The 26,153-nt window shown below is 44.1% G+C and overlaps 1 protein-coding gene across 2 annotated transcripts in view; it reads right to left on the bottom strand.

Annotated features, from left to right (window-relative positions):
- The window catches only part of EFCAB6 (EF-hand calcium binding domain 6), a 198,007-nt gene that overhangs the window by 77,283 nt on the left and 94,571 nt on the right, over positions 1-26,153 (bottom strand). For both annotated transcript variants that reach the window (XM_051962249.1, XM_051962251.1), the window contains exons 10-16: positions 24,093-24,203; positions 21,044-21,152; positions 18,820-18,990; positions 15,960-16,025; positions 15,201-15,361; positions 13,293-13,451; positions 10,468-10,636 (exon numbers count right to left, since the gene is read on the bottom strand). In XM_051962249.1, coding sequence (XP_051818209.1) covers positions 10,468-10,636; positions 13,293-13,451; positions 15,201-15,361; positions 15,960-16,025; positions 18,820-18,990; positions 21,044-21,152; positions 24,093-24,203 — 946 coding nt within the window. The remainder of the gene's footprint in view (positions 1-10,467; positions 10,637-13,292; positions 13,452-15,200; positions 15,362-15,959; positions 16,026-18,819; positions 18,991-21,043; positions 21,153-24,092; positions 24,204-26,153) is intronic.

Raw genomic sequence — 26,153 nt, 5'->3', positions numbered from 1 at the left:
AAGAGCACAATTTTCTCAGACGTCTTTTTGTGCTATTCCAAATGGCAGGAAGCTCATAGTCTGCAATATTGGGGGAAGAGGAAGGGATGGAGGGAGAGAGATAGGATAATTGTAGCAATCAATACAATTTGGATTATAAGTGCCTGGAGGGAACTTGGATAGAATGAAGGATAGAGTACTGGTCAAGAACATCTGGATTCAAATCCTGGCTCTAACATTTACTAGCTGTGTGACGCTGGACAAGTCATTTCCCTTCCAGCTCAAGGCTGATGATTCTACCAGTGATGGTGGTAGTCAGTCATATGTAATTTAATCATCCCATTTGGGACTTTCTTGGGAACGATATTAAAGTGATTTGACATTTCCTTTTCCGCTTCATTTTCCAGATGAGGAAACTGAGAAATTTACCCAGAACCACATAGTTAGTACACACCTAAGGCAGGATTTGAACTCAAATTTTCCTGACTCCAGGCCCAGCACATTATCCTCTCTGTACCATCTACCTGCCCCTGTGATAAGTAAGAGGATAATAAAGAAACAGAGATGAGATGGGAACACATCACTCCCAACCAAGGGAAGATGTAAAGCATTTATTAAGTGCCTACTATGTGCAAGACATGGGGAGAATAAAGATGAAAAACGGTCTCCTGCTTCTACAGGAGGGATAAATGCAATCCACCAAAAAGTAACTAGGAAATGATGATGAAATGATCGGGGATATCAGCTGGGAGAGCTAGAGAAGGGGAGGAAACTCAAAGTTGGGGAACAGCAGGAAGTGAGAGCTGTCCAGAGGGAGCCCAAAAGCATGGGAAGAGCACCCAGAGGTCAGACTGTCTGGAGCTTGATTACAATAAGTTTCAAGTGTCCAGATTAAAAGATTTGTCCTTATGAGAAAGAAAATGGGGAACGACCTCAGGAAAGCATATGTTGAGGTAAACTGAAGGCAGCTTTGCTGGTCTGGATTGGCCATGGAGAAAACAGCTTGAGAGAAAGATGAGGAGGAGGGAGCTCCCTGGTGAGGCCAGTTGAAGGACAATAACTGGTGTTCATTGAATTGGAAAGAAGGAAGCTTGGCGTTCAGTTGTCTGCCAGTCATGTCTGCTTCTCCGTGAACCCTCTTAGCAAAGAGTGGTTTGCCCTTTCCTTGTTCAGCTCATTTTACAAATGAGGAAACTGAGGCAGGCATAGAAAAGAGATGTACCCAGTTGGCATCCTGAAATCTGAACTCAGGCCTTCCTGACTCAAGCCCTGGGCTCTACACTGGAGAAAGGACTAGCTACTTACTATCTATTTGAGCTTCAGCAAATCAGGCAATATTTCTGGGCCTATATAATGAAGGAGGTGAGGGTAGACTGGATGGCTCCTTCTCACTCTCAGTCTATAACTCTATAATCTGACACTTCCTAGCTTGTATGACTTACACTTGTCTGAGGCTCAGGGGGTTAGAGCTAGATGGCTTCCAAGGATATCTCCATCACTGCATCTACGACACCTTCCCTCTGTTAGCTCCAAACTACTCTGTCTAGAGCTTGTTTTGTACAAGCTTGTTCAAATACGAACCTGTTTTCCTCAGACTATAAGTTCCTTGAGGTAAGGACTTTTGCCTTTCTTCCTCCAGTCCTTAGCACAGGGTCTGGCAAGTAGCGGCACTTAATAAATGTTTATTGACTGGCTATGAAAATATCAAAGTCTTAAGGTTGAAGGGATTCAGAGGCTGACCGAAGGCAATGACACCAGTCATTGCAATGACATGAGGAAGGAAAAGCCCCTGGTGGTGATGGAGGAGGAGAATCATAGGACTCGGTGCTGAAGAACTGATGGGGACTAAGGAAGGGAGCTGAAAATGAACCCAGCATTCACCAGCGGGTATTGGATGACAAGGGGAGTGAGATGAAGTGGGAAAAGAAGGAATCAAATGATCTGAGCTTGAATTCTGGTTCTGTCACTTTCTGCCTACATAAACATTGCAAGTCATGACTTTCTCTCCAGGCCTGTTTCTAGATTAAATAATAACTAAGAAGGGGTTTTGATCCAATTCAACAAGCATTTATTAAAAAGGACTGCTTGCCATCTAGGGGAGGGGGTGGAGGGAGGGAGGGAAAAAAATCGGAACAGAAACGAGTGTCAATATAAAGTAATTATTAAATAAAAAATTTTTTTAAAAAACAAGCATTTATTAAGCACCTTCCATATGCTTGGAGCTCAAGGTGAAGATTCAGAAATTTTAGAAATATTCCCTGCCCTCGAGGAACACATATTGAAGAAACCACCCATACTTTCAGTCCTGTAGCTAGCAAGGCTCTCAAGGGCTCCTAAGTAAATTCCCTCATTTCACAGATGAGGAAACTGAGGCCCAAGGCAGGCTGAGTGACTTGTCCAATGTCCCACAAATAAATTGTATCAGCGATGGGATTGAACTCAGCTCCTCTGGTTTGCAACTGAGTGCTCTTTCCATGGTGCGCCATACCTGTCACCCAATGTGTACAAGCTAGTATATATACAGGGTCTCTACAGACTAGATATGGGGGTGAGCAGGGTGTTAATTAGGACTGGCCTCCTGAAGGAAGACGTGTTTAGCTGAGCCTGGAAGGGAGCTGGAGGCTCCATGAGACAAAGGTGAGAAGGGAGACCTTTGTAGGCATGGGCAACAGTGGGAGAAGAGAATGCTAGAGATGGGCAGCAGCAAGTGGGTCAGTGTGGCTGAAATGGTGTGTGAGTAGTGACTAGTGCTGGAAAAGAAGTGGGAGCCAGACTCAAAGGGTCTTAAATGTTGGCCATGGGAGTTTCCAATTCTCATGTCAGGGTCCCTGGGAGCCTCTCAAGATCTCCGAGAGGAATAAGTGTGTTCTAGATCAGGTTCAGCTCTAGAGCTATAATCCTAAGATTCTTTTCTGGATCCCCACTTGTAAAATGGTAGTGAGAGGGGGGAACTAGAAATGCTTTTAAGGTTCCTTCCAGCTTCCAATCCATGACTACTTCAAAGCCCTACATTTCTTCCAGGAAGGATCAGGGCAGCCGGTAGATTAGTAGCAGTCCATGGCAAATGAATTCGCAAACATTCTGTAAGCTGGTCCCAGCTTGCAGGCACATCCTAGGCTCCTAGGTATCAATCTACTGACAAGAGCTGGGAAGTGGGCACATGTGTTGGCAGTACCCAAGCTCTGTTCACAGCCAGCACATGCTGCTTGCCCATCTGGTCAAGTAGGCCCTAGCTCTAGAAGGGAACCCAGCCCACCGGAAAGCAGAGCATGGGCTCAAGCTGAATAATCAAAATAGGGAGCTGCAGGCTTCCAGAAAAGCATCACCCTTCCCCAAATGGATATATTGGCTGCTTCCTTTAAAATATAATTTTGGCAAATAAGTGCATGTAGATTTTTTATTGGGGATTCTTCCTGCCCCGTTCTTTCATAAAATACTCACACAGAATAAACAAGAAATATCCCCAGAATGCTGGACAGCACCTGGGAAAAGAAGTACAGTTCTGAATGCCTCCAGAAGGCTGCCTAATAGCTGTGCAGGATGGGATCAGCACAGATCACCAAGCAGAAACAAGAGGAAAAAAAGGGGGGAGAAGCACAATTATAAAGAAAGAGGCTAAAACTTTGACAAATACGAAGGGCTCTCATGCCTCCGTGGTCTCCTTGATCCACTGACATTTCTAAGAAGAAAAGGACAGCAAATCGATGAGATTACAAGCCTTATAGAAGTAGTTAAAAATCAGAGTCTTTGAGGGAAGATTTCTCTGTTAATCGATATTAAAGAAAGTTGGGGCAAAAAACAGAATTGCTTTGCATCCGCCCCCTTTCCCTTGGGTCTGTACTAGGAGATGTCTTCCCAAAGACTGGTCTGAAGCCAGAGTAGAAATGTCTCCCTAAAACACACTGTAGTGTCTTCCCCAATGCAATCCTCTCCAACAGCTTCCTGTGACCTCCAGGATCAAATAGGAAGCTGCGTTCTACATCCAAAGTCCTTGCAAACCCAGCCCCCTCTCCTCTTCCTCCCTAATATGCACTCTTGGCTCCTGGGACCCTAACCTCCTGGGTGGTCCACCACAGCAAGACCCACCCTCTCATAAGCTCTGGGTAGTTTCTCTCACTGCCCCTCCCTGCTTGAAAGGCTCTCCCTTCTCAAAGCCACATCCAGCTTAACCTGACTACTTGTACCTGCTAAAATCCTCTTTTCTACAGGAAGCTTTTCCTACTCCCTCTTCATTTTAGTGCTCTCCGCCCCCAGATTATTCCCAATTTATTTTATATAAAGCTTGTTTGTATGTATCTGTTTGCATGCTGTCTCTTCCATTAGATTGTAAGCTCTTTGAAAGCAGGGACTGTGTTTTCCCTCTCACCATCACCTACTGATTCATTTCTATAACCCAGAATTCTAAAATTTCTCTATCTGACCATAACTTCTATCAGTCCCTCTCTCCCTATGCTTTTGACACCTCTCCCTAACCCTTATTCTTCATCATCATTATGATTCTATTCTTTATACACCTCAGGACTCTTCCCAAGACTCCTTCCATGCTCCCACTTTATTCTGATTCCTTTTTGAGGTGGGATGCCTCTCTGATTGGGTCAAAGGGGAACAGAGTGACTGGCTCTGAACAAATAACTTTGACAGCATCTGAGGGTTTTAAATGGCTAAGCCCTAAGTGAAGTTCAACAGTTCACTTCAATGATAGGAGTGATTGCAAGCTAGATGACATGACACAAATCAGGTCATTTGTGACTTCAAAGACCCATTCCAGCCAAACACAGATAGAGACAGACAGGTCACCTGTGAAAGAAAATAGCTTCAAGAAACAGAACCTTTGTGAATTGAGAGCTGAGCTGAGAAAAGGGCAGGCTCTGAGGACCCAGGAGAGTAAACTACCCAGCAGAGATGCTACCAAAGGGAACTTCATGAGGACTTTATGAAGTGAGAAAGCACTTTCAGTGCCTTTGTTCCAAAAATTATGAAGTTACCTTTGCCATATATGTCTCCTATATGTGTTCCTCTTTAACATCATAGTTTAGGTTTATGCCCATTCTTCCTACAGATGTTCTGTTCATTTATAGGAAAGTGCAAAACAGATTTACAGGAGGAATATTTTTTCTTTCTATGCCATTAGGAAAAATGCCTTTGCTAAGAGTTAACTGGGTTTTATGGGCTTATTATTGATGTGAAACATTTCAATGGGGATTCATAATCTACAGGAGTAGGAGCAGCCACCCACAAGGTTTCCCCTTGAAGCTCAGGTAACAGTTGCCCTTGGGAACCCAATCTTCAAAGCTCAATGAAAGGTAGAATGGAATCAAGATGGTGGGGAAAAGGCAGCTGGTCCCCAAATCCCTTTAAATAATTCCATACAACAATTCCTGGAGTAACAGAACTCACAAAAGGATGGGGTGAATTAATTTTCCAGCCAAAGATAACTTGGAAAGCGAACAGGAAAGGTCTCACCAGGGTGAAAGGGGAACACAAGTCCAATGCAGGAAGTACAGTGGAGACCAGGGAGCCACGTTATCATCATGATAGCTTCTGGAGCTCTCAGCCACAGGCATTAAGGAGGTCAGACCAACTAATCAGAAGGAGATTATATAATCTCTTTGCTAGCACTGTGGCAGGACTCTATTCCTTTGACCATACTAGAATCTGGATTGAAATCCTGGGTGGCAGTCCTAGGGTGAAAAGGAGTACTAGCACACCAGAGCTCACAGCCACAGTGGATCAGGGACCCTCATTATAAGTTCAAAGCAGAAAAGAGTACTCGTGGTCACTCAAAGACCAGAACATAGACCTGAAGAGTGGTAAACATACTTTTTAAATCATAGCACCTTGGAAGAAATGAAAACTTCAAGTCTCTAGAAATAGCCCTCAAAACAGTTGCACAAAATCCTTGAAGCTTAGGACAGGACTCACTCTACTCTGGAAGCAAAGCCTCACTTATTTAACAATAAGTTAAAAGTCAAGAAATAGACTAGAAAATGAGCAAACAGAAAAAAAAAATCAAGACTATAGCAAGTTACTATGATGACAAGATCAAAAGACACACTCAGAAGATAAAACAAAGTTAAAGCCACAATATTCAAGGCCTCCAAGAAAAATATGAGTTGGTTTCAGATCATGGAAAGGTTTGAAAAGAATTTTGAAAGTCAAGTAAGAAAAATAGAGGAAAACCTGGGAACAGAAATGAGAGATGCAAGAAATCATGAAAAAGTCAACAGCTTGATAAAGGAGACACAAAAAATACAAAAAATAATACCTTAAAAACAGAATAGGCCAAATGTTAAAAAGAATTGGGTAAATGAGAAAAAAAGACGCACAAAAATTCAGTGAAGAAAAAACGCCTTAAAAAACAGAATTGACCAAATGGAAAAGGAGGTACAAAAACTTACCAAAGAAAATAATTCCTTAAAAAATAGAACTGGACAAATGGAACCTAATGATTTAATGAGAAATCATAAAACAATAAATAAAACCAAAAGAATTGAAAATAGAAGGCACTGTGAAATACTTCATTGGAAAAATAACTGATCTGGAAAACAGATCAAGGAGAGACAATTTTAAAATTATTGGATTAGCTCTAAACCATGATCAAAAAAAGAGCTTAGACATCATCTTTTAAATTATCGAGGAAAACTGCCCTGATATTCTAGAACCAGAGTATAATATGGAAATTGAAAGAATCCACTGATCACCCGAAGAAGATCCCAAAATGAAACTTCCTAAGAATGTTATAGCCAAATTTCACGACACTCAGGCCAAAGAGAAACTATTAAGCATCCAGAAAGAAACAATTCAAGTATCATAGAGTCACAGTTAGGATAACATAAGATTTAGCAGCTTCTACTTTAAAGGTTCAGAAGACATGGAATATGATATTCTAGAAAGCAAAGAAGCTAGGATTATAACCAAGAATAACCTACCAGCAAAATCGAGTGTAATTCTCCAGGAAGAAAAGTGGATATTCAATGAAACAGAAGATTTTTGAGCATTCTTGATGACAAAAACAGAGCTGAATAGAAAATTTGACTTTCAAATATAAGATTCAACACTAAAAATAATAGGAAAAGGAAACCATAAAGGACTTAATAAGGTTAAATAGCTTACATTCCTACATAAGAAGATGATACCTGTAACTCATAAAAACCTTCTCATTATTAAGGCAATTTGAAGAAGGAATCAGAATCAAAACATTTTTTGAGGAGGAACAGGGTGAAAGGTGAGAATAAATGAGGGGAATAAAATGAAGGGAAACACATTTGGTAATCATAACTGTGAAAACAAAATTGAAGCAAATTTTTGAAGCAACTTTCTCAGATAAAGACCTCATTTCTCAAATGAGAATTGAGTCAAATTTATTGACAAATGTTCAAAAGTTGATCAAATGATCAATAGATACTAAGAATTTTCAGATTAAGCAATCAAAAAACTCTGTAGCCATATTTTTTAAATGTTCTAAATCACTACTGATTAGAGAAAGAATTACCAATTCTGAGGTAGTTTCCTCATGCCTATTAAATTGGCTAATAGGATAGGAAAAAAAATGACAAAAGATGTAGGGAAAATGAGATATTAATGCACTCTTGGTGGAGTTGTGAAATGATTACACCATTCTTTAAAGTAATTTAAAACTTTGTCCAAAGGACTATAAAACTCTCCACACTCTTTGATCTAGCAATACTACCACTATGTCTACATCCAAAAAGAAATAAAAAACAAAAGTAAAAGGACCTACATGTACAAAAATATTGGTAGCATCTCTTTTCTGGGGGTAAAGAATTAGACATTGAAGAGATACCCATCAACTGAAGAAAAAGCAAATAGATTGTGATATGTGATTGTGATGGAATATTAGTGTCCTATAAGAAATGATGAGCAGAATGCTCTCAGAAAAACCTGGAAAGACTTCCAAGAGCTGATGAAAAATTAAATATAATGTACAAAATTACAACAATATTGTAAGATTGTTAGCTGTAAATGATTTGGCTATTCTCAGCAATCCAGTGATCCAAGACAACTTTGAAGGATTAAGGATGAAAAATGCTATCCATCCCTAGAGAAAGAACTGGTGGTGTTGGAATACAGATTGAAACATACTTATTTTATTTTATTTTTCTTAAGGTTTTTTGGTTCTATGTTTTCTTTCACAACATGACTAATATGGAAATACGTTTTACATGACTACACACATAACCTATATCAAATTGCCTGCCTTCTCAATGATGGAAGTGGGAAGGATTGAAAGAGAATTCGAGACTCAAAAGTTTTAAAAACAAATGTTTAAAAAAAACATTATATATAATTGTGGAAAAATAAATTACTAAATAATTTTATTTTAAAAGAACCAATTAAACAGCAGAGCCTCTTTAGGACTAAATGTGTAGACTAAGATCCAGTCCTTTCATATCACATGTTAAGTAAAGCAGCAAAGATACTTTAAAAATAGCGTTAAAGGTCTATAGCAGGATAGAAGGACATAGTCGATAAAGTAAATTATTTTGCTTGAAAAAAAATCTTGAGTGCAATTTGGGGCATCATTCATAGAAGGGTATGTTAGAGATATAAAATGGGAATAGTAATACCAGTAGGACATGTGCCTCACAGAGTTAGTGGGAGGATCAAATGAAACGATGTGCATAAAGTGATTTCAAAATATTAAACTTCTATGTAAATGTCAATTACCATTATTAAGTAATCCATTAAGGTAATCCATTGGGTTTGGAGTTAGAACTTTTAGAATTGTATAGATGAAGTAAGGTAAATCAAAGTCAGACAGGGATCAAGCAGCAGAGGCAAGATTAAGTCTCGGTCTTCAGAGCCATATTTCACTGCTCTCTCCACCACACACTGCCTGAAGTAGGTTGATTGACTTACCCTCATAATAAACAAGGCCATAGGCCAAGTTCTCTTCAGGATTAAGCTCCCTATGAAGTATTCTCTTTTGCCCATAGTGCCTTCCCCTTAATAGCACCTCTCTCTTTACTCTACTTCTAGCTAATCTAACCTATCACTCAATGGCTTTCTCTCACCCCATACAATATTTCCTTTTTCTTGAATAATTATGAGTTCCCCTGGGGAATGTGTCTTTTTCCTTACTATTAAGCTCTCCCAACTCTTATTTTGTATTTGCCACTCTCGTTTTATTTCTTACTTTTAATCTGTAAACTCTTCTCCTAAAGAACCTTCCTTTTGGCAAAAAATAAAAATAAACAAGACAATAAAGCCAAAGCCCAGGTTACAATGCCCTGTAGAGCTGCTAACCTTCTAGATACGTTTAGAAGCCAACAGCAACAACAGGGCCCTGGGGACTATCTCTCCTGGGAAAGAAAGAATCCCGGCATCATGTATATTGTACAATATTGAAAGTATCCTATTCTCAATGGGGCCGTTTGCCTGATGTATTCAGAAGAAAATCAGCAAATTCCTAACAGCTTGACGTGGATATGGTCACATATAGAACTGACCCTCTGATAAACCCAAGCAGCGTTGAGCCATAGAACACAAACGGGGAACGTGAAAGATTGGTCTAAATTTGGTGCCAGTTTGAACGTCTTCTGAGCCAAAAACAATTACCAAAAGATAAGACTTTTGCTTGTGCCTTTAGTTGTGAAACTGCAACATGACTTTTAAAAATTCAAAATTCTAAAATGTTGATATATGAAATTGTATTAAAATCTATGAAAACTCTGTGTTTCAGATGAAATAAGTTCTTGATGTACATAGGCAAAGATTCAAATGAATTTCCTCATCCCAGGGGTTCAGGGTGTGGTACCCTTGAGATCTGGAAAATCCACAAATTTTTTGGCTCTCCCTTTGTATCAGAAATCTGAATTTTTTCTTTTTCTTTTATGGAGTGTTTTATTAATAATTAATAATAAATAAATAAATAAATGACTTATTGCAAAATCTGAGTTGATATCATTCAATACTATACATACATTTTCTACATTTCTGAGTTTCTAAATTGTTCTGTGCTGTCTATTGAACGTCTGCAAATGCCCCCCCAAAAATCCCCATTTGATTTCTTATGCTGACCTGTGATGTATCAAAACTGGGATGGGCAATGTAATTCAACATTCATTGAGTACCTACTGCATAAAGAACAGTATGTTCTATACACTAGGAAATGGACCAAGTTTGGGTCAAACAGAACCCTCTCTCTCTCTGTCTCTGTCTCTGTTTCTCTCTCCTCTCTCTCCAATGTAAATGTATTCCAGGGGTGTCTTCTTTAGGGAAATGTCAAGAATGAAGAAGGGCTCCTAAAGACAGGGCTGTTTGATTTCCTATGTGATGCTCTCAGGCCCGATTCTTGGGGCTTACACCAGACTATTGGGTGGCCATAGGCTGGACACCCTGAGGAAACCAAGAAACACACCCAAACATGTACATGTGCGTGCGCGCACACACACACACACACACACACACACACACTCTCTCACACACACACACACACACACACACACACCCCTCCCACTTTCCTACCTTCCTAAATTCTTCTTTGCTGATTTTTTCCAGGGGATGCCTGCTGTACTCAAGGAAGGTGTCTCGAAAGCTAGTGTCCTGCTGTTGGATCCAGTTCTTGAGACTCTCAATCACTTCTTCGAGAGACTTGTTTCTCACTGGCTCATTTTTAGTATCGGAGTGCTTGCTCCTACAAACACAGAGGCCCACCAGATTTACAAAAGCATGTTGGCACACGGGCAGTCATGAATGGGGAGCTCTTGAGCTGAACTATACGGCCCCTCAGTGTTCCACGGACAGCTGCAGAAAAGCGCTGTGTCAGCTGGTCAGTGTCCATCTCAGTCCTCCCTAGCTGCCCACGGAGGGGGTGGTCTAGATGCTTTTAGAAGGAAAAGGCATCTCCAGGGATGGCGGAGGTCTTTAGGCAGGTGCTTATAGGGCACTAGAGAGGAAGCCTCCTCAGAAATTACCTGGTCTGGACGGCTGCAGGCTCCCACACTGGCCCTGTATTCTGTAACAATGTCATGTCGAACTGTTTGCTTAATGTGCTACAGGCCCTACCCTCGGGCCAACAGACGAGCCCTGGGCCCCCAGTTTTTCTCGTCTAAATCTCATTTGTACCTCGCTGTTTGCATGTTTCTTCCCCTTTTGACTGAGGATAGGAACAGCTCTGCCTTAGTTTGTATTCCTAGCACTTGGCACAGGGCCTGGAACATACCAGGTGCTTAATAAATGCTTAGCAACTTGACCTCAGCCCCACATATTCCATCATTACTAAGTCATTGATGGTGCTCTTGGAATCAGGAAGGACTTGAGTTCAAATCCCACCTCAGTCACTTAGTTGTATGATCCAGGGCAAAACACTTCATGACTGCCCCCTCCTTTTCCTCACCTGTAAAATGGGGGAGATAACAGCATCTAGCTCCCAGGGTGGTTGTGAGGAACAACTAAGATCAAATACAAAGTGGTGCTGGGATCCAAACAGCATCTACCCCCTCCCAGGGCGGTTGTGGGAATCATTACTCCAGTACCATCGGGGGAAACAGGCACCAGAGTCTATGGGATTCCAGATTTTCAGCAGCCACTGTGTCCGGCCCCCTCATTTATACACATGAGGAGGCTGAGACCCGGAGAGGTGACGAGGAGGAGCGACTCCTACCACTGCGGATCACGGTGACTTTGCCATCGGGTGGCCACAGAGAATGGCGGGGCATCCTGGGCTCCCTGGGGCAAATGGTAAAGTACAATAATGATAGTAAGAACAAGAGCATTTCTATAGCTCTTCGTAAAGTGCTTTACACACATGACCTCATTTGTTCCTCACAACAGCCCTGGATGATAGGGACCGATATCATCCCCATTTTACAGATGAGGTAACTGAGTCACAGAGGCGTGAAACAACTTGTCTCTGGGGTCACATAGCTGGACCTTGAGAATCAGCTGCTTGAGAATCAGAAGGGTTTTTTTTGTCTCGGTAGTCCATGAAGTGGAACAGAGTAAGTCCCTTCCCTCTGGGCCCACTTCTCATCCATATTGAGAAGGTCTTTCTAGCACCATGATCCCAGGACCATCATTAATGCGTGGAGCTTCAAGGCCATCACCATAACTCCAGCCCCTGTCCCTGTCCCCTTTCTATCCTACAGGGATTTTAACCTTTTCAATCTGATCCATCTGTCCCATTCTGGAAGTACTTGCCAAAGCTTCCGCCCTAACAGGAACATCTTCGGATTTCATCAGCCGCCCATTAAGATAATCCATTGTTACTTATCCCAGAATATCTTCCAAGGGAGGTTACAAAGCGAAAACCTCACATCTATTTAACATTTCTTTATGGATTTATTATGACCCATGAACAAGTAAGTTAAAAATCATTCTCTTTCATTAGTACTCAATGGCTTTTTTTCAAAACGAAGAAGAGCCAGAATATTCATTGGTTGGACTTTTTAATAGATTCACTGAGTGTGTTTTATGCTAAGACTTAGATTTGGCAGGTGTTTTAATAGCTTGCTCACTTGTACTGGAAATCAGAAACTGGGAGCTTTTCCCAAAGAAGATGAAGTCCAGGCCATTGGAAAGATAAAAGAAGCGATCCTGGGTTAAAATGACAGACTCTTGGCTGGAATTATTAGTCCAATGACTAACTCCACACCCAACATGGATATAGAAAATTCTTGTCCAGCCTCTGCCAGAGAGCCCAGATTGGAAACTGGAAGACCAAGGTCAATGCTTGCCTCAGAATTCTATCTACTATGTGCGACCATGAGCCTAAGTCCCTTTCTATATAATGTTTTGAATAGATTGACTCTAAAGTATTTTCCAGTTCTGACATGCGAGGGAACTATAATAGGTTTAACATTAAAACCTAGGCTCTAGTCAATTAACAAGCATTTGTTAGCCACCTACTATATGCCCAGTACTGTGCTGAGTGTCAGGGATAAAAGAAATGAAATCGCCCCTCCCTTATTATAGACTGAGAGCCAAGCATTCTGCCAGGTTCTGGGACAGGACAAAAATGAACAAAAAAGTCCCTGCCCACAAGGAGCTTCCACTCGAGTCAACTTTCCAAGTGCCAGGTTGTTTCTCAGAAGGCAGGGCTTGTTTTGTTTTTCATTACTTGGGATTCTTTAACATTCACCTTTTTAATTTTGAGTTCCAAGTCCTCTCCCTCCCTCCCCCATGGAGAAGGCAAGCTTTGTTTTTCTCAGATTTTCCATAAATGTCATAACGCATCAATTACCCCCGAAAGATTTGTAACATATGTGCTATTAGTCTCATTTAACCAATAACAGCATAGTCAAGCCAATGAATAATTATTTTTACCCCCAATCAAAAGCCTGTCTGTCTACCTGTCAGAAGTATCATCTCTTCGACCGCTTCCATTTGGTGACTGGAAGCTCTGAATGGTGACTACAGAATCTTGGACTGGGCTCATGATTCCGATACTGGCCAAAAGTTTCTTATAAAGGATTCCTCCTGAAGTTGCATCCTGGAACTTATCACAGAGTCTGAAGAAAAGAAAGAAACCATCAGAACTCCGGGGAGTAAAAGCAAAGCTAACTCCACCGCTTTGGCCTCTGTAAATATTCTAGAACCAGGTAAGCAGCCCAACCAGCCCTAGGGTCTGCAGAGGTGATCATGCATTTCCAAACCAATTCAACCAAGGCCTTCTCTATCAGAAACACTTTGCCTGTTAAGATAACACAGAAATGGGTTTTTTTTAATTTTCTCATAGACACAGCCAACACAACAAGCGATCAGCATGCATTAAGTTCCAACTGTGTATGGAGCCCTGAGCTGGGTACGGAGGGAGACGGCAAATTTTGATGAGAGCCCAGTCCCTGCCTTCCCAGAGCTCCCCGACTACCAGTGAGACACGTAGATAACAGAACACTATCCCAGTATGAATGTAAAGAGATGTGCAGGGGGAAAGTGCTGAGGGGAGCGCTTTATAAAGAACTTTAAAAAAAACAGGAACTCAAGGAGCAACAGCCGAGATCATTCCAAGCCTCGAGAATGGACGGACACACACAGATGTCATCTCTATGGAAGGGTTTTAAAGTCAGTGTCACACAGAGACACAGCTTACAGTTACACCCACTCCCCCTTTTTTTAACTGAAGTTAACAAAGCATTTTCAAAATATATCATGTAATTGTTCACAATTACTATGATATGCATTGGGGGAGTCAGAACTGAGTCAAATCCTGTCTCAAATGCTAACTCAAGACCTTAATAATTCTCCTAGACTGTATGTGCCTCCATTTCCTCACCTCTAAAATGGGATAATAGAACCTCCCTCCTAAGGTGGTTGTGGGGATCATAGTTGTAAAGAGCTTAGCACATCCTGATTCACTTAATAAGCACCTCTTCGTATGTGTGCATTTCTACATGGACACGGCTATGTACACACACATGTGTAGGTGACATAACTGGGAAGTGGTCTGGTGTGCAGGTGTCAGATTGTAGTCAAGAGGCTCTGGTTCTCCTTTCCTGGAGCTGCCTTGCCCCAAGTCTGTGAGAAACTTCACTAAGGTCTGTGTTTCTCTCTCAGCAGCAGAGACAAGCTTCTGCACTCAGTGGGGGCTAAGCTCCTGGAGGGAAGCAGGACTTCATCCTGTAGAAGGCCACAGGTGAGTTTGCAGCAATTTCCTCTGGCATAGGAGATTCCGAAACAAAGGATTACAAAGTGAAAAGGCAAGAGCTGACCAGTCTGGAGGCAATTAAGTCAGACACAAACACAGGTTTACACTTATTCCCCTTTTTTAGGTGGTTGAGGTTGACAAAGCACTCCCCAAATGGCCATGCTAACAAGATAACTATCAATATGTACACATATATTGTATTTACCATATATTTTAACATCTTTAACATGTATGGGATTACCTGCCATCAGGGGGAAGGGGGGAGAAGGAGGGGGAAAGTTGAAATAGAAAGTTTTGCAAGGGTCAATGTTGAAAAATTACCCATGCATATGTTTTGTATATAAAAAGCTTTTATAAAAAAATTAAAGATTTTTTAAATAAAATGGCCATGCTAATTTTCCTCTGGCCTTAATTATCTAGAGCAAGAGTTGTCAACCTTGCTGACTGCCTATTTTCCTAAGGCCAATGAGCGAGCTAAGAACAGCCTAGAGTATCATTCAGAGTTGACCAAATAAATGATGGTGATTCGACTTGGGATTGATTTTTAGCAGATTATTTAGGTCAGTCCAGATGATGAAGTGATATGCTTGGAATCAGTCACCAGACAACTTACTTTGTCAGATGCTCATCAGTCAAATACCGACAAAACGTTTGTAAGATTTTCTTTAAATGATTTCTACTAATGAGTCCCGTGTCTCCGATGTCATGGGTCTTCAACAAGACGTGGAAGTCTTGCAGGTTTTTAGAAATGGCATCCTGAAGGACTTCTTCCACCTAATGCAAACATCAGGAACATTTTTATTTAATGATCCTTCTCATAGGACAAGGGAAGCAATGTCCCCTGAAGGAACATGAAGGAACTAAAGCCAAAATGAAAACTGGGCCTTGAATTTTTAATTGGGGTTTGAGTCCTGTCTCTGACATACACGTAGCCCCCGACAAGTCCCGTCTGCTCTCTGGGTATGTGTTCTCCTCTGTAAGATGGAGGTAGGGCTAACATTTGCCCGGCCTGTATCACAGGGTGCTGATGAGACACATGCTTAATTCACTGTCAAGTTCATGAGTGATTCCTCGGTGTAATCGCCCTGCAGCTCCACCAGCCACCCCAGCGGGCACAAGCTTTGGCAGTTGCTGGCAAGGTGAGAGAGCGCCGAGTGCCAATGGGGATGTCCCACCGTGTGTCTGTCTGTCCCCGGGCATGGAGAGGCTCCTCACCAGAGTGACAGCTACTTGGGGATGGAGGCTTTCGGGGGCCAAAATCTGGTGCGTTCACTGCGCCCTCGCGCCCTTGAAGTCCTGATCCAGCCTTGCTGGCATAAGGTTGATAGTTTGGCTACCGATCTTATTTAACAAGAAAGGGAATATTACTTACTGAATCCCAGGCTAGAAATTGAGGCGCCTTTTCATCTTTGAGTCCATTCGGTCTTTTTTTTTTCATCTAATGGAGGAAGAAGAGGCAGCATATTGGCAAATTAAAACTGATTACGTTATAAAATTAATTGCATGAGATTCTTTTATGCCTTTTCCAATCTCCCCACACCATCCCTTGTGTCTGCCACCGCCCAGACTCTGCCTGCATGTCGTCCTGACCATTTTTCCACTCCTCGGCCCTCCTCAAGGCTATGCACAGGTACATTAAGACAGAGGCCTTAATGCGTTCAGTTGAGTTCTATTTCCCTCCTCAATGTATGCTACATTTGCTTCTCTGTTTATGCGCTTATCTAAAACACACACACACACACACACACACACATACACACACGCACCCCAGAATGGAAACTCCTAGTGAGGCTGGAGACTTTGGGGCTTTTCAGTGGTTTGGGATGGGTATCTTCTTATTCTCTATCTCTCTGAGAGCCAGCCCTACGTGAGGCAGACGGCAGTTTGATAAATCGATGCTTCCTGAATGGAATATATTCAGGATATATATGGCTGCCTATAGAAGTCATTCAATAAAGATGGTTTGCTATGACATTATCTCTTCCAGGGTGTCCAGCAATGAAGCTGTCCCATCCATTAATGTCTGCAAACTACTTCTGGGAATAAAGCCTGCTACACTCAACAGCTTCAGTTAACACTAACCCCAGACTGGGTTGTCCCCCAATTCTCACCCTTTACAAAGCAAAATAGTTGATGAGATGGGTCACATTGAAGTCAGATTGCATAAAGTGATATGTCTGGATCACACACACGCCTTCAAAAAAGCCTCATACAAACTCAATGGACCCCAATATGGATCAGATTCAAACTTTGGGCCTAATGAAAAGGCCCCCCCCTTTTTTTTTTCCTGTGATTAGCTGTTACTTTTATTATTTTTTTTATTTTTTTTATTTATTTTTTTTAATTTTTTATTTAATAATTACATTATATTGACACTCGTTTCTGTTCCGATTTTTTTCCCCCTCCCTCCCTCCACCCCCTCCCCTAGATGGCAAGCAGTCCTTTATATGTTGGATATGTTGCAGTATATCCTAGATACAATATATGTTTGCAGAACCAAACAGTTCTCTTGTTGCGTAGGGAGAATTGGATTCAGAAGGTATAAATAATCCGGGAAGAAAAACAAAAATGCAGATAGTTCACATTCGTTTCCAGTGTTCTTTCTTTGGGTGTAGCTGCTTTTGTCCGTCATTTATCAATTGAAACTCAGGTCTCTTTGTCAAAGAAATCCACTTCCATCAAAATATGTCCTCATACAATATCGTTGTCGAAGTGTATAATGATCTCCTGGTTCTGCTCATTTCACTTAGCATCAGTTCATGTAAGTCTCGCCAGTCCTCTCTGTATTCATCCTGCTGGTCATTTCTTACAGAACAATAATATTCCATAACATTCATATACCACAATTTACCCAGCCATTCTCCAATGGATGGGCATCCATTCATTTTCCAGTTTTTAGCCACTACAAACAGGGCTGCTACAAACATTTTGGCACATACAGGTCCCTTTCCCTTCGAAAAGGCCCCTTTTAAACCAGAGTGTTCTGAATGCTCCAGGTCGGTGAGGAGGGGGGAGAGAGGGTGCCTCTGTTGAGGAATCCAACTACTGGAAGTCAGGAAGGGTTCAAATCCTTTAAGAAGCTTGTATGATATTTAACATATAAAGGACTGCTTGCCATCTCGGGGAGGGGGTGGAGGGAGGGAGGGGAAAAATCAGAACAGAAGAGAGTGCAAGGGATAATGTTGTAAAAATTTACCCTGCCATGGGTTCTGTCAATAAAAAGTTATTTAAAAAAAGAAAAAAAAGCATATATGATGCCCCAGGTGCAGGAGCTACAAAGAAAGGGCCTCACAGGCTAATGGGGAAGACAAGCAACTGCGTACAAGTCTAGGCAGGAGAAACCAGGGTACTCTCAGATGGAAAGCAGCCTTAAAGAGAACTGGGAAGAGCTCTTTATTAAAAACAAGCCTTTAAAAGCACTACCAAGCCCTAAAGAGATCGGTGCTCACACACTGGATGGAAAAATCCTCTCTAGAAAGGCAGCAGGGCAGGATGAGGAGAGCCCTGCCTACATCTGGAGCCAGGAAAGCCCTGAGTTTGCATCATTTCTGCAATGTGATCATGGGTGAGTCCCTTAACAACCCCAAACCTCTATTTCCTCTTCCGTAAAATGGAATTAATCTTACATCTTTCAGAAGATTGTGAGAAAAGGACTTTGTGAACCTGGAAAGTCTGGAAATGCTGGATGAGCCACGTGGTGAGAAGTCCCAACAAGTGGCCAGCAGGTATCGGGTGGGATGTCCACAGTGACAACACATTCACTGGCATCGGCCAACCCTTTCCACAAGTTCTTTTCCTCGGGGCTGACCCACCCTCCCTGCAGTGCCCACCCACTACTCCTCCTCCCCACCCTGGGGTCCATTTTGTGTTTCAACAATTGCTGACACACACACCCCAGAAAGATGGATGGGTGGAGATAGATAGATAGATAGGTAATAGATAAATGGATAGGCAAGATGGATGGATGGAGATAGATGGATAGAAAGATGGATGGAGATAGATACATAGATAGACTCGATATGTATGGCCCTAGAACCCCCCATGAAGCTCTATTTTCCCTGCTCCTATAGAGATGTCGGGAGCCCGGGCAGGTTTCAGGCAGGGTCAGTCCTCGACAGGTTGGGTGGGCAGGTCCCGGAGCGCACCCGCACCCAGCACATTTCACCGGCCTTTCTTTCGGGGAGGGCAGGAAGGCTGGCCCTGGTGGCTGGCGGAGCCCTCAGCAGACTCACCATGGAGCTGTCCTCCTCCAGCAGGTAGAGCAAGGTGATGTAGTTGATGTAGCCCGAGCCTGTGGGGTCCAGGATCTGCATGAGCTCTTTGTATTCTGAGTCGCTGACCTTCCAGAGGACGGTGCTCAGGATGTGCCGCATTTCTTTGCCCGTGATCTTGCCATCCTGCTTCTGATTTGGGCATTAGGTGTGAAGGAGGAAAGGGAGGGAAACAGAGAGCTGTGTCAACAAAAGCTCACATTGTCTTCTCCCAAAAGATACGTGGGCAAATCCTAACTCTTCATTATTGCCCACTACTGCCACCCTACTGCTGATAGCTCTTTTCCACACCCTGATTCACAGAGGAGGAAATCACAAAACCAGGCTGTTCTCTCTTCCCTCCACCTTTTACTTTCCCTCCCCTCCACTTTTTTACTTTCCCTCCCCTCCACTTTTTTACTTTCCCTCCCCTCCACTTTTTTACTTTCCCTCCCCTCCACTTTTTTACTTTCCCTCCCCTCCACCTTTTACTTTCCCTCCCCGCCACCTTTTACTTTCCCTCCCCTCCACTTTTTTACTTTCCCTCCCCTCCACTTTTTTACTTTCCCTCCCCTCCACTTTTACTTTCCCTCCCCTCCACCTTTTACTTTCCCTCCCCTCCATCTTTTACTTTTCCTCCCCTCCACCTTTTACTTTCCCTCTCCTCCACCTTTTACTTTCCCTTTCCCTCACCTTTTACTTTCCCTTTCCCTTTCTCCTCCCCTTTAAATCCTCTCATTCATTTTTCTAACTGCCTCTGGCATCTACCCAATGAGTGTAAGTGCCTTGAAGGCAGTGACTGTTTTGTTTGGAGTCTTGGATTGCTGCCAAAGGTATAGAACTTAGGTGTTTGTTGATGTTTACCTTAAAAAAATGTTTTGCTATCCAACATGCCCTATAAATGTCACCTATTTATTATTTATATTATATTGTTCTCCTTAGTCAAAGGGCTTAATTTATTTTAAAGGAGCAACTTAATTACCCAGAAAGGTGTTCCATTCAGCACGTCCTTCTAGGGCCTAAGTAAACTTATTCTGCACAGAAACTTATTTTTTTCATGGGAAAAAAAACTAAGAAAGCCACCTATTTTCATGGCATCATGAGACACCCATATTTGCTCTCAAGAGATGTGGTTACCAACCTACAAAGGATCTTGGGATCCTGGGCTCCGTCAGCCATCCCATCCTGCCCTAGAGGCTCTGGGAGCTCAGACCTTCTCCCTCTTCCTGTAGTCCCTGGTTCTAGCCTCAGCCATCCCATCCTGCCCCTTCTCCTTCTTCCTGTTGCTCCTGGGGCCCTGTATCCCTTCTATCCCAAGGCCTCCTCAAGCTCGCATCTTCTCTCCCTTCTCTTGGTGTCTAGAAGGCTTAGCATGAAGCGAACCCCGTAGAAATTCTCCAGCAAATGATCCCACCAGAGCTCGCCTGTCTCAGGTCCCAAGAGGGCCCTCTCCCACTGGGTTTCCGTGTAGCTTTCCTACCCCGGGCTGCTGGAGATTTCCTCCATGAGGGAGTCGGGAGGCCCTAACGGCGGGTCCGCCCAGGAACATCCAGCAGCAAGGATGGGTATCTCAATAGCCCTTGTTCCCAAAGTCCCCCAGGAGACTCCAGGACACCCCCTGAGGGGCTGGAGGAGCCGCGGGCATTATTAGTATATTCCCAAACTGAGACTCAGGCTGACCAACATGTGTGGGATCCCACAACTAACGCCCAAGGTGGAACCACTGGGCTACCGCACTGCTCTACCGCACCTTAATGGGTAAATCAACCCATTTTCCAGTTCCGGGCCCCTGAGGGGGTTGGATGTGTGTGATCCCCTAATGTTCACAGAGCCAACTCTCAGCCCCGCCAGACTGACAGGGCCCTGAGCAAAACTGAGGCCCTGAGAAGCCCAGGGGCTCCCTCTTGTCCTCTTTCTTTTAAGCCTGCCTTTTAAAAAGACGCATCAAGGCAGAAGCGAGTGTAAGCCTTTCTGGGCCACATCTGTGAGAGGAGTTGGACTGGTCCTTCCCGTGGCTTCTGACTGGAATCTGGGAGCCCGAGCTGTGCCAGAGGCAGTGCCCCAGTTACGTGTATGGGGGCGCTCTGGGCAGCCAGGCCGGTGTAGGCCCTCAGGGAGGCCCTGGGCAGGGATGCAGGACGGTGTCAGTCATCCCTGCTGGGGGCCCACAGAGACGAGGGTCCCGAGGGTCCAGCCTCGGACTTACCGGGTTAATCGAATGGAAGGCCTTCTTCAAGGCGAAAAAGTTGTCATCCACCAGCCGGCATAGCTTCACCAGAATGCTCTCCTTGAAGACGGGCTCTGATCCACAGACCCTGAGGGGGACAAAAGGAGGCAAGGTCCTCCTCTCCTGCCGCTGAGCCTGCCCTCAGCCCGGAGACCCTGGGGACCCTCCTCCGAGCTCGGCCGGCCAGCCAGGGGTCCCCCTGCTAGGGCAGAGCTGGGGCCTCAGCTCTAAGCCAGAGGCTGCCGGTGCCTCCAGCGGCATCCCTTCCCGTCCCCGAGTCTCCTTCCCGGCAGCCAAGGCCTCAGCCCATGCAGCAGCCGCTCACCCCCTGCAGGTACAGGGTGTAAGCCCCTCCTCTGCTCTGCCACTGAACAGACGCCCGATGGGCACATCCCGCCCAGGGCAAGTGGAAGAGCTTTCCAGAAAGCAGCCACAGACAAGGAGTGTGTCTTGTCCATACAAATCCAGACACACATAAATATATAAACAAGCAAAGCGAGAAGTACCTGCAAACACATGTTTGTACGTGTCGGGGTGTGCGCTTGTGCACGGTTCTGGGAAAGAGCGCTGTTGGGTTTGCAAAGTACTTTACAAATATTATCTCATTTGAACAGCTAGAGCATATTTATCAGCCCCAGTTCACAGAAGATGAAACTGAGATGGGCAGAGATCGAGTGAGTTGGCCAATTCACACAATCAGCAAAGCTTAGGGGCAGCCGGGTGGTGCAGTGGGTGGAGCCCCTGGACTCAGGAGGGCCTGAGTTCAAATCTGGCCCCAGACACTTAACACATCCTGGCTGTGTGACCCTGGGCGAGTCACTTAACCCCAACTGCCTCAGCAAGAAAAAAACAGTCAGCAAAGCTCTACACTTGAACTCAAGCCTTCCTGACTAGCACTTACCCATCATTCTCCACCATAGCTAGTTTGTTACAATATTGATGATGGGGTCCCGGGTCACTAGGTGGGGTTGGCACCTGATAAGATTATAATACTGTTTGAGGAGAGCAGGGAGAGCACTGATGGGACTGGAAAGTCCCACCCCTGTGGAGGTCTTGGGAGACCCCACCTTACTACAATCAATCAGAAAGCCAAGTTATGATGCCAAACCCCCAGGTTAAATTTCCCCATAAATCTGTCCATGACCTAGACCTTTGCTCCATCCATTTGGGGTTAGCCTATCATGATGTTCTGTTTCCACGGTGTTTTTCTTCTCACCCCCTCCCCTCATGGGGTCTTTCTCCTTGGTATAACTACAAATCCCTTTGGGGGTTAGTCAGCCAATCACTGGGGTGATCCTCTTCCCTTCCTAGCCCCTTTTGTCTGCTAAATGCCTTTATGCCTGCCAGTTAGGGGTATACTCCCTTTCTCCTGGTTAATCGTGAGTTCCACTGGAAACTCTCCCTGGGGAACTTGCCTTTCCCCTTGTTAATAGTTAAAACCCTCCTTCCTCGCTAACCGTGGGCTCTCTCCATACAATTTCCTATTTGCCACTTCTGGTAGGTCCATTCTACCTCTTCGTTTTGTCCGTGGCCTCTTCCCATAAATAAAGGCACCACTGGGAGAACGCCTTGGGCCTCGGGCCTTATTCAAACTAGGAATTGCTACCCCAGTCTCATCACCGGTGCCAAACCCTAACATTTGGTGCCGAATCTCGTCAATTGACATGAGATCTTTTTTTAACTTTGGGAACATAACTCTAAAATTAAAATAGAAACAATTAGAAAAATTCTTTTGGAAAATAGAAATAGAAAGCGATAGGAGAATATATTCCGCTTACATACATACACAATTGTGTTCCCTGCACTTACTGAAATAAAATAAAATTAAAATGCTATTGAGTCCTTTTCTTTTGCATCCTCAGCCCCTGGCCCATAGTAGGTACTTCAGGAGTATCGGCTGAATGACTGACTGATCTCACCTGTGCCAGGTGCAATGTCAGATGCTGCAGGTATAAAGTTAAAAACATGAAACAGGTCTTGATCTCAAAGAGTTTATATTGAAACAGGAGGAGGCTCAGTGACCAGGAAAAGGAGGAGCAGCATGTGGGTATTGGGCAGGACCAATGGCCAGGAGCCAGTGGGGGCTCGACCACTCTCTGCCTCACCCCCAGTCCTTGTCATCGCCAAACTGACGGAAATGGCACTAGAGGCAGAATGGCTACCTGTTTTGTCGCCGGCCCCAAGGGCCATGGAGCTTGGCCATCCGCTTCCCTGCAGCCTAAATCCTCACATGTGGGTGTTTTCCCTTGAGAACCCCAGAAGGGATCCTACCAGTCTTGGCACATGGCACCTGTCCTGCACTTAGCTCAGTGCTTCTGAACCGGATCTAGGGGCAGAAGCCCAATTTACATTCCCTTATCACTTGTACTCCACTAGCCCACCAGGAGAACTCAGTTAAAGAAAGGAGTTCCTAGATGGGATGTAGCAATTGGCTGAGGTAAGGGAGGGCTGGTCTCCCACTTTGCCTAGAGGAAGAAAGAGCTGAGTTCAGAAGACCCTGGGTGAGATAATTAACAAGGGGTTCAAATTAGATAGTTTGTAAGGTGTTTTGCAAACCTTAAAGAGCTCTATAATTACAAGTTATTTATTTGTTTACTTATATTTTATTATTAAATTTGATAGCACAGGTCCACTAGCTCAGAAAAACCTAGATTTAGGAAGGATTTTTAAAGAGTAAGTAGGCCCCTCTTGGGATCCCAGCTCTATCACTATTGGCTGAGTGCCCATAGGAGTTGTCACCTCATTGCCTCAGTTTCCTCATCTGAAAATGGGCATAAAACTCCTTGCCCTCCCTTCCTCTCTGGATTCTTTTGAGAATCAGGTGAGAGGACACATGTGAAGGCTTTGAAAATGGGAATTATTTGCCCAGAATATTTCTATGTCTATGTGCATTTTAGCTCTTTCAGCGAGACCCATTTGCCATCCCTCAAATAACCACCAAAGGAATTCCACCCTTATGACTTCCCTCCGTATTCCACAGCGTTTTAAACAAATTCACTTCATAAAGGGAGCAGAATATACAACATACCTTTTCTTTTTCCTCATGGGAATCATGTTTCCATTCTCAGCTAAGGCACAGTCCTGACATTTTCTTAAAAATTGCTTCCAAGCAATTTTACCGGTGGTTTTAAATCCTAATCTGGGTCAAGTAAAATAGAAATGCTGTTTTAAACAGGTTTATCTCTACTCGAGGCACCCCGAATTCAGTGTTAGGAAAGCAGCAGGTCGGTGGCTACATCATAACAGAGGAGCCACCAAAAAACTTCAAGAAAATGGAGTCCAGAGTGTGTGGCTTGTGGGGAGTGAAGCAAGAGAGGAAGGAGGGGCTGGGATCCCAAACCTCAGAGTCCGGACACCGACCCAGAGGCGAACCAGGAGAGACGCCAGCGGTCCCCCGCCGCCCTTACCCCGTCCTGCCCTTACCCCAGCCATCCTGGCGCTGCCCAAAGCCCCAGAAGGTGGATAAGTCACCGCCTTCCCAGGAAGCCCACTCTGCGCCCAGAAAGCACTCATCTTGGGGGTATTTCCCTGATGTGGAACTCCAGTCTTAGCCTCTGTAGCCTCCCCACAGTGTGCCTAGCTCAGTACCCTGGGGCCCCCAAGAGGGGCTAACCCCTCTTCTAGGCAACAGGCTTTCGTGGCCCTTCTAGTTCTCAATCAACAGTCCTCTGCCCCCCACCCTCGTCCTGTGCCTCAGTTCAGTCTAAAATTCCCACTGACGCCAACAAGTCTTTCTTCAGCCTGGCCTTGAGACCCTTCCACATCACGGTTACTCTCCCTCCTCTCAACACTTCCCAGCTTACCAAACTCCATCCTATCCCCTGGTGCTAGCACAAGACTCCTCATGAAGGCTAAAGGGAGGGGGGATTACATCACCTCCCTACCCCAGAATTTACATCCCTCTTAATTCAGCCCACTTTTTCTGACTACCATATCCCAAGACACAGTGAGCCTACAATTCACTAAGACCCCCAGATCTCTTCCCAACAAACCATGACTCTCCCTTCCTGTGCTTGTGAATTCACTAAGACCTGCCATGTATTCCTACTGAATTTCACTTTTGAATCTTATCTTATCCTAGAACCATGCCCGGCACACAGTAGGCATTTAATAAATGCTTACTCCTTTCCCCTTCCCTCCTTTGCAAAGTCAGATTGTTGGTAAGCTCGGACAGCGACAGCCGATACAAAAGTGGGAGGAAGAGGAGCGGCAGTGATGGGGAGGCTGCTAGTTCCAGGCAGCTGCTCTACAGACACTTGGGCCCCAGACCCAGATTCATCCCATGGTGCTCCGATTCCAGATACGCTCCAAGACACTCCTGTCCACTGAAAACACCATCTCACTGACAACCTGGACAAGCTGGCCATGGATTCCTGCCGGGGAATCTTTTAGAGGTCAGCCCTTTCGAGCCAGGTTCATCTGGGGGCCATGTGCCAAGGGGAGCTGCACTGTGGCTTATAAGGGGGGACAGTCCAAGTTACCAACAGCTGTATTTCATCTACTGACAAGTCTGCAGAGTTATAGAGGCTCAGCCTTCCAGTAGGGAAATGAGCACCAATGGGAGGTTGGACCCTCTGGGACTAGATTGTTTTGTTTTATTCATGCTTTTTATTCGCAAGACATATACATGGGTAATTTTTCAACATCGTCCTTTGGAATCACTTCTGTTCCAACTTTTTCCCTCCTTTCTCCCACTCCCTCCCCTAGATGGCAGGTAGTCCCATACAGGTTAAATATGTTAAAGTATGTGTTAAATCCAACATATGTATGCATATTTATAGTTATCTTGCTGCACAAGAAAAATCAGATCAAGAAGGAAAAAAATCTGACAAAAAAACCAAATGCAAGCAAACAACAGAAAGAGTGAAAAAGCTATGTTGGGACTCAGTTGGGAGATTTTCACCAGACTGAGGGAAACTTCCTAACAAATCAAGCTCTTCTAAAATGGGAGAGGCTGCTTTGGAAGGTAGTGGGCTCCCTGTCAATGTAAGAATAAGTGAGAGTTGTAGGGACACCATTGTCACAATGATAATATTATTGCTGTTGCTGTGCTCCTGGTGGTGATCAAAGTGAGGGTTTCTACTCTGGG

This window comes from Antechinus flavipes, chromosome 5, assembly GCF_016432865.1.
Source record: "Antechinus flavipes isolate AdamAnt ecotype Samford, QLD, Australia chromosome 5, AdamAnt_v2, whole genome shotgun sequence".
Lineage (NCBI taxonomy): Eukaryota > Metazoa > Chordata > Mammalia > Dasyuromorphia > Dasyuridae > Antechinus > Antechinus flavipes.
Note: the sequence above shows the minus strand (reverse complement) of the source record. Positions and strands in the feature narration are given on the sequence as shown.